At 44.9% G+C, this 9,275-nt stretch overlaps 1 protein-coding gene across 4 annotated transcripts in view; it reads right to left on the reverse strand.

Moving 5' to 3' along the window:
* Nucleotides 1-5,784, reverse strand: part of LOC144257674 (stromelysin-1-like) — a 56,267-nt gene extending 50,483 nt beyond the window's left edge. For 2 of the 4 annotated variants that reach the window (XM_077805756.1, XM_077805738.1), the window contains exon 1: nt 5,592-5,784. Coding sequence is in view for 1 of the 4 variants with exons in the window: in XM_077805747.1 (XP_077661873.1) it covers nt 5,114-5,211 (98 nt within the window). In the remaining 3 variants the exon portion in view is untranslated. Of the gene's footprint in view, nt 1-5,113 lie in introns of all 4 variants that reach the window. The other 2 variants (XM_077805747.1, XM_077805730.1) reach the window with 1 other exon arrangement.
* Nucleotides 5,785-9,275: the final 3,491 nt, after the last annotated feature.

The following is a 9,275-nucleotide window of genomic DNA, read 5'->3' on the forward strand; positions in this document are numbered from 1 at the left end:
TTCAAAACATCCTTAATATCACCTTAAAGTTTGTATGCATGATGCTTTACAGATAAAGACAAGATGCCTTTCCTTGGAATCTCACAATCTAGGACCCAAATCCTCCATCTTGGAAACATGAAAGGGATATGATTCAGGAGATCTATCCATTTGGAAGCTGATTCTTAGCCTCATCCAAAAATTGATAAAATAAATAAACAATTAATTTGTTCCCAAAATCAGGTCTGCGGTTCCAGAATGCTTATCCCCCAATGCAGTCAGTTTTTCTTTTCTCCAAATCCACCAGTTCTTCCTAAAACTCATTAAAATTAGCTCTGTGATATTTCAGTATGTTCTTGTAATATAAATCCCAGGATCATCTACAGTCCAATTTAGGGAAACAGGCGAAACGGTATAAATCCAGAGCTGACTTCATGGATGGAAAAAGCATACGATGCTTGTAATAAACAAGTTGCTATTCCAGTCTGGTTTAAAAACTCAGTGTCTCATTGTCATTTCAATTTCCTCTCTTCTAGTTTGAGATGAGTAGCTTCACAATTTGTTCTGTAGAGCTATGGTACAGACCAATTCCTTCACTGACACCATATTCCAAGCTTATTTATCCTTTTTTAATGAAACAGACCCAGGGCCCTTTAAACATTCCACTCTGGCCGAATGAAATGAACATTTATGTAACTTTAGGGCAGGTTGTGTTGTGAGTTTGTACCTTCTTGTTGAGCCCTGAAGGCTCTCCCATGTCTTAAAAAAATCTGTTCTAAACAGCCAGGCCATTTCTGTTCCAAGCACCCTTTATCAACCACCATGAGCTGCACTTTCTCCATTGCCAAATCTTTTGGGGATGAAGGCTATCTTTTCAGAATGATCCCACTGACTTGTCCACTTCCTTACTTTGAATCTTTAGTTATTTCCCTCAGGTTTCTTAGATGTTGCTATATTTCCATTCTCTTCCACTGCTCACTTCTTGGGTCTCTGTGCTAACTTGGGAATCCCATGCCATTTGCTGTGTCCATTAGTCCTGTTGTGCGTTGTGACACTTAACTGTTAGGTGCCTTGCCAGCCAGTGAAATGGACAGCTCTGAGTCAGGTGCCCAGGTTCTCTATACAATGAATGGGGAGAGTTAGGTGCCCCAGAACGGGATTAACAAAAGATAGAAAGCTGAGTGGGAGCTGTCAATACTAGGTAGTAGGAAATGCCAAGGAGAGGGGCCTAAGTCCCAACCCTCAAAGAATCTTAGGTGCTTAACTCTAGACTGGAGGGAGGCATTAATTTCCACTTGGGATTCTCAGTTGTGAATCCCCTCCTGCATTTTACGTGCTTAAACCAGGTTAGCCCTTTCTTGCAAAGACGCACTGAAAAGGTGCCCTTACCTTCTGGTCCTGTGGTTACAGAACTCACCAAAGATGTGCGATGTCCAAGTCCTCACTCTGCCTGATTTGGAGCAGGGATTGGAACTTGCATTTTTTTACCTCCCAGGTGAGAACTGCCATGCTGTAGGGTATTCTTGGGTAGATCTTTTGCAGGTTCACCTGTTGAAGGTGTTCCACTTTGTACAAAATCATTTAATATTCATGGAAGTAGGGACTGGAAACTGGGTCTCCCAGGTGAGTGAACTAACCACTTGGCTCTAGAGTCATTTTTACTCTCTCAGCTGGTGAAAAGTGAAGTATTTCATATGAAGTGAAACAGCTTCAACAGGAGTGAGAGAGTGAGATCCACCACAGAGGACTGGGTACTCAGCTGGGAGGTAGGAGTTCAACTCCCTGTTCTGAACCAGACCAAGTTCAAGTCCCTGCTCTGAACCAGACAGAGTGATGACTTGAATGTGTGTCTCCCACATCCTGAGTGAGTGCTCTGGGCATAAGGACACATGACCACTCTCACGGCAACAAATTCTTGCAGGATTTAGGTGGCTTTGTGCAGGTCCACTGGTAGAAATTTAGGCACCATGGGACTTTAATGGCAGAAACATACATGCCTACAAGGCTAGGCAGCTGCTGAGGAGAGGTTTTGAGGACCTAAATTTTGGACTTAGGCACCTAATTCTCTTTGTCGATCTAGCCCATTGTAGCTGCAGGAGAAGAGCAATGTTAAGATTCCAGGACTCTAAGAAAGACTCTAAGAAAGGTGGATATAAAGCTGGCTAGGTCGTCAGGCTCAATGCGTAGTGATCAATAGGTACTAGGTAAGGTTACCTAGGGAGGTGGTGGAATCTCCTTCCTTAGACGTTTTTAAGATCAGGCTTGACAAAGCCCTGGCTGGGATGATTTAGTTGGGGATTGATTCTGCTTTGAGCAGGGGGTTGGACTAGATGACCTCCTGAGGTCCCTTCCAATTCTGATATTCTATGATTCTATGAAAGTGAGTGGAGAATGATGTGGCTACAGAGAGAAATGGGGTTATATGTAAAACAGGCCTGGCAAACATGCACTATTATGGTAGTGTCCAGGGGTCCCACTCAGGATCAGGATTCTATTCTGTTACACCTTGTCCAAACACAGTTCCTGCCACAAAAAGCTAAGAATATAGGGCAGAAAATTTTTCACCCTGAGCAGAGTAGTTATTCTTTTCTCTCGGCACCAAGCTGGTCTTATCACTATGCTCCCATAATTGCTGTGCAAGTTTTAGCAAGTGTTGCTTCCTGTTACATAATAGCCTAATGCTCTGGTACATCTTTTCTTTTACTGGGTGTGTCAGGGCTCTCACGGTCCTAGTTCTTTAACCCTTTCCTCTTGAGCAGGGAATAACTACAACTGAAGAATACTGACCATCTTTCTCTCCACCCTACCTCATATCAGATGGGATGCCTTAAAGGTGGTCATTTGAAGAGAATGTTTTTCATTCTGCACATCACAGGCCACAGAATGTTTTTCATCCCATCTGAAACAGGATTGGCTGACAAAGTAAATGACAGGGGATTCCTGGTTTAGCAAGAGACCAAAGTGGTAAGAAATGGAAGAGACTGGTACTATAGCAACTTCTAAGCAGACTGAAGAAAATAACTAATGATTCAAACTAAGGAAGTGGACACATCAAGTGGATCATTCTAAACGGATACAACACCCACACAGACAAAGCTGGGATATTCCCTACGTACAAGTTGAAAGCAATAGTTGCTTATGCAGCTCTCCAGTATTAGAAAAAATTCAGGAAAAGTAGAGAGGAATCTACTTGGTGTTTAACTCTATAAGACTTAGACTCAGAGTTTAAGGCCAGAAGGGCCCATCTAGATAATGGATGATCTAGTTAATACTTAGTTCTGCCATGAGCGCAGGGGACTGGACTAGATGACCTCTCGAGGTCCCTTCCAGTCCTATGATCATGATCATCTCTGACATCCTGCACATCACAGGCCACAGAATCTCACCCACGCAGTCCTGTAACAGGTGCATAACCTCTGGCTGCATTACTGAACTTCTCAAATCTTGATTTAAAGACTTCAGTTTTCAGAGAATCCACCATTTACTCTAGTTCAAACCAGCAAGTTACCCAGGCCCCATGCTAAGAGGCAGGCAAAAAAGCTTTGCATAACACTGATAAGAACAGGTTCTGTACAAGGTTACATTGATCAGGTGCTAGCTGACTTGTATTTATGTAGTCAAACAGCAGCTGAAAAAGCCAGCCTGGGGGCTTAAACTGGGTAATAAAACATTGCTGGAGGGAATTAAAGCAAGGCAGTGTGGGAAATCTACAGGCCATATATCATTAAAAATGTAGTTCATGCATAATCCCATTACTGATTTAGTTATTAATTAGGGCTGTCAATTAATGACAGTTCTCATGATTAACTCAAAAAAATTAATCACGAGTAAAAAAATAAAGCGCGTAGTTTTAATCGCATTGCTAAACAACAGACTACCAATTGAAATTTATTAAATATTTTGGATGTTTTTCTACATTTTCATATATATTCTATTCTGTGTTGTAATTGAAATCAAAAAGTGTACAAAAACAAAACAATGCAAAACTTCAAAGCCTACAAGTCCACTAAGTGCTCCTTCTTGTTCAGCCAATGGCTAAGACAAACAAGTTTGTTTACATTTAAAGGAGATAATGCTGCCCTCTTCTTAGAATCATAGAAGATTAGGGATGGAAGAGACCTCAGGAGGTCATCTAATCCAACCCCCTGCTCAAAGCAGGACCAACCTCAACTAAATCATCCCAGCCAGGGCTTTGTCAAGCCAGGCCTTAAAAATCTCTAAGGATGGAGATTCCACCACCTCCCTAGGTAACCCATTCCAGTGCTTCACCACCCTCCTAGTGAAATAGTTTTTCCTCATATCCATCCTAGACCTCTCCCACTGCAACTTGAGACCATTGCTCATTGTTCCGTCATCTGCCACCACTGAAAACAGCCTAGCTTCATCCTCTTTGGAACCCCCACTTCAGGTAGTTGAAGGCTGCTATCAAATCCCCCCTCACTCTTCTCTTCTGCAGACTACAGAAGCCCAGTTCCCTCAGCCTCTCCTCATGAGTCATGTGCCCCAGCCCCCTAATCATTTTCGTTGCCCTCCGCTGTACTCCCTCCAATTTGTCCACGACCTTTCTGTAGTGGGGGGCCCAAAACTGGACAGATGTGGCTTCACCAATGCCGAATAGAGGGGAATAATCCCTTCCCTCAATCTGCTGGCAATGCTCCTACTTTCAGAAGTCTTAAAAGAGCAACATTCCAATGTGGAAACTACAGAACCTGAACTACCAAAAAAGAAAATCAACCTTCTGCTGGTGGCATCTGACTCAGCTAATGAAAATGAACATGCATCAGTCCACACTGCTTTAGATTGTGATCGAGTAGAACCCATCATCAGCATGGATGCATGTGCTCTGGAATGGTGTTTGAAGCATGAAAGGACATATGAATCTTTAGCACATCTGGCACGTAAATATCTCGCAACACCGGCTAGACAGTGCCATGAGAATGCCTGTTCTCACTTTCAGGTGACATTGTAAACAAGAAGTGGGCAGCATTATCTGCATTATCAGTCAGCTTAACTTCTGCAGCTGAAAAGATAATGGAGCAAATAATTAAGCAATCAATTTGCAAACATCTAGAAGATAATAAGGTGATAAATAACAGTCAGCATGGATGTCAAGAACAAATCATGTCGAACCAACCTGATAGATTTCTTTGACAGGGTAACAAGCCTTTTGGACGGGGGGGAAGCAGTAGATATGGTATATCTTGACTTTAGTAAGGCTTTTGACCTTCTCATAAACAAACTAGGTGTGACAGGTTTCAATCGGTCCACCGAGCCTCTAGGATGGAGAGCTACTGTTCCACTGGCAGGCCTTAGTCACACCTTTCGGTCACTGGGAAATTAGCAGAGAAGGTGTGCCAGCCAGAGTCTGCAGATCACCCCTCAGGCAGGGGAGCGCCGGCACGAGTCAGTGGCATTCGGGATTCTGCTACCCAAGGCAGGTTGGCCGGGGTAGGGGAACACAGGCTCACCCAACTCCACTGCGTTCCAGCCCAGGGCCCTGACAGTGGCGGGAGGAGAGGGTCCCGCCGCTGGGTCAGCGGGGAATCATCCGTGCCACGCTGACCAAATACATCCACCACATGGTGCAGTTCTGCCCCTGGGCTACTTCCTACCCGGTCTCTGAAGCGGGTCTCTCCGGTCCCTCCAGCTCGTCCAGGTATTCAGCTGCTGGCAGCTCCAACTCCCCCTCGGTGTCACACTGTCCCGGTTAACAGCCTGGCCCCTCCAGGTCCTCCGGGTACTCGGCGGTGGGCAGTCCTGGTTGCCACAGTCCTTCCTTCCGATCAGGTTCCTCCTGGTCCAGGGCCTCCCCTGGGTCGGCAGCAGGGTCTGGAGGGAGCAGCCTGTGTCTGTCTCCCTCTCTGGTGCTGCCCTCACTGGGCAAAGGGCCCCGCCCTTTGTACTTCCTGTCCCACCCCTCCCCTTCTGGGGATTGAAGTAAACTTGGTCTGGCCCCGCCCACTCAGGCTGAGAGGGTGGCTCTTTGCCCTCTGATTCGGAGGGAAGCCACCCTGGCTCCCTACACTAGGGAAATACAACATAGATGGAGTACTATAAGGGGGTGCATAACTAGTTGGAAAATCGTTCCCAGAGAGTAGTTGTCAGTGGTTCACAGTAATGCTGGAAGGGCATAATGAATGGGGTCCCGCAGGGATCATTTCTGGGTCTGGTTCTGTTTAATATGTTCATCAATGATTTAGATAATGGCATAGAGAGTATACTTATAAGGTTTGTGGATGATATAAGCTGGGAGGGGTTGCAAGTGCTTTGGAAGATTAAAATTCAAAATGATCTGGACAAACTGGAGAAATGGTAAATAGGATGAAATTCAGTAAGGACAAATGCAAAGTACTCCACTTAGGAAGGAACAATCAGTTGCACACATACAAAATGGGAAATAACTGCCTAGGAAGGCGTACTGCCCCTTTCTGGGGGTCATAGTGGAATACCCTCTTTCTGGGGGTCATAGTGGATCACAAGCTAAATATGAGTCAACAGTGCAAAAAAGCAAACATCATTCTGGGATGAATTAGCAGAAGTATTGTAAGCAAGACTCGAGAAGTAATTCTTCTGCTCTACTCCGCAATGATTAGTCCTGAACTCAATCTTGACCTGCTGCTCACAAACCGAGAAGAATTAGTAGGGGAAGCAAAAGTGGATGGGAACCTGGGAGGCAGTGACCATGAGATGGTCAAGTTCAGGATCCTGACACAAGGAAGAAAGGAGAGCATCAGAATACGGACCCTGGACTTCAGGAAAGCAGACTTTGACTCCCACAGGGAACTGATGGGCAGGATCCCCTGGGAGAATAACATGAGGGGGAAAGGAGTCCAGGAGAGCTGGCTATATTTTAAAGAAATAAAACCTTATTGAGGTTGCAGGAACAAACCATTCCGATGTGTCGAAAGAATAGTAAATATGGCAGGCGACCTGCTTGGCTTAACAGTGAAATCCTTGCTGATCTTAAACACAAAAAAAAAGCTTACAAGAAGTGGAAGATTGGACAAATGACCAGGAGGAGTATAAAAATATTGCTCAGGCTTGCAGGAGTGAAATCAGGAAGGCCAAATCACACTTGGAGTTGCAGCTAGCAAGAGATGTTAAGAGTAACAAGAAGGGTTTCTTCAGGTATGTTAGCAACAAGAAGAAAGCCAAGGAAAGTGTGAATGAGGGACACAACCTAGTGATAGAGGATGTGGAAAAAGCTGAAGTACTCAATGCTTTTTTTGCTTCTGTCTTCACAGACAAGATCAGCTCCCACGCTGCTGTCCTGGGCAATACAGTATGGGGAGGAGGTGAGCAGCCCTCAGTGGTGAAAGAAGTGGTTTGGGACTATTTAGAAAAGCTGGACACGCACAAGTCCATGGGTCCAGATCTAATGCATCCAAGGGTTCTAAAGGAGTTGGCGGATGTAATTGCAGAGCCATTGGCCATTATCTTTGAAAACTCATGGTGATCGGGGGAGGTCCCGGAAGACAGGAAAAAGGCTAATGTAGTGCCCATCTTTAAAAAAGGGAAAAAGGAGGATTCGGGGAGCTACAGGCCAGTCAGAGTCACCTCAGTCCTTGGAAAAATCATGGAGCAGAGCCTCAAGGAATCAATTCTGAAGCACTTAGAGGAGAGGAAAGTGATCAGGAACAGTCAGCATGGATTCACCAAGGGCAAGTCATGCCTGACTAACCTAATTGCCTTCTATGATGAGATAACTGGCTCTGTGGATGAGGGGAAAGCAGTGAATGTGTTATTCCTTGACTTTAGCAAAGCTTTTGACACAGTCTCCCACAGTATTCTTACCAGCAAGTTAAAGAAATATGGGCTGGATGAATGGACTATAAGGTGGATAGAAAGCTGGCTAGATTGTCGGGCTCAATGGGAAGTGATCAATAGCTCCATGTCTAGTTGGCAGCCAGTATCAAGCAGAGTGCCCTAAGTGTCGGTCCTGGGGCTGGTTTTGTTCAATATCTTCATTAATGATCTGGAGGATGGCATGGACTGCACCCTCAGCAACTTTGCAGATGACACAAAACTGAGAGGAGTGGTAGATACGCTGGAGGGCAGGGATAGGATACAGAGGGACCTAGACAAATTAGAGGGTTGGGCAAAAAAAAATCTGATGAAGTTCAACAAGGACAAGTGCAGAGTCCTGCACTTAGGACGGAAGAATCCCATGCAGTGCTACAGACTAGGGACCAAATGGCTAGGCAGCAGTTCTGCAGAAAAGGACCTAGGGGTTACAGTGGACAAGAAGCTGGATATGAGTCAACAGTGTGCTGTTGTTGCCAAGAAGGCTAATGGCATTTTGGGCTGTATAAGTAGGGGCATTGCCAGCAATGATCATTCTCCTCTATTCGACATTGGTGAGGCCTCATCTGGAGTACTGTGTCCAGTTTTGGGCTCCACATTACAAGAAGGATGTGCAAAATTGGAAAGAGTCCAGCGGAGGGCAACAAAAATGTTTAGGGAGCTGGAACACATGACTTATGAGGAGAGGCCGAGGTTGGGCATCAATAGGATGGGCATCAATAGGAATATTGAAAGGTGGATAGGGAATTGGTTAAAGGGGAGACTACAACGGGTCCTACTGAAAGGTGAACTGTCAAGTTGGAGGGAGGTTACCAGTGGAGTTCCTCAGGGATCGGTTTTGGGACCAATCTTATTTAATCTTTTTATTACTGACCTGGGCACAAAAAGTGGGAGTGTGCTACTAAAGTTTGCAGATGATACAAAGCTGGGAGGTATTGCTAATTTAGAGAAGGACAGGGATACCCTACAGGAGGATCTGGATGACCTTGTAAACTGGAGTAATAGGAACAGGATGAAATTTAATAGTGAGAAGTGTAAGGTCATGCATTTAGGGATTAATAACAAGAATTTTAGTTATAAGCTAGGGACGCATCAACTAGAAGTAACGGAGGAGGAAAAGGACCTTGGAGTATTGGTTGATCATAGGATGACTATGAGCTGCCAATGTGATATGGCTGTGAAAAAAGCTAATGTCGTCTTGGGATGCATCAGGAGAGGTATTTCCAGTAGGGATAAGGAGGTTTTAGTACCGTTATATAAGGCACTGGTGAGACCTCACCTGGAGTACTGTGTGCAGTTCTGGTCTCCCATGTTTAAGAAGGATGAATTCAAACTGGAACAGGTACAGAGAAGGGCTACTAGGATGATCCGAGGAATGGAAAACTTGTCTTATGAAAGGAGACTCAGGGAGCTTGGCTTGTTTAGCCTAACTAAAAGAAGGCTGAGGGGAGATATGATTGCTCTCTATAAATATATCAGAGGGATAAATACCA

This window comes from Eretmochelys imbricata, chromosome 1 (assembly GCF_965152235.1).
Source record: "Eretmochelys imbricata isolate rEreImb1 chromosome 1, rEreImb1.hap1, whole genome shotgun sequence".
Classification (NCBI taxonomy): domain Eukaryota; kingdom Metazoa; phylum Chordata; order Testudines; family Cheloniidae; genus Eretmochelys; species Eretmochelys imbricata.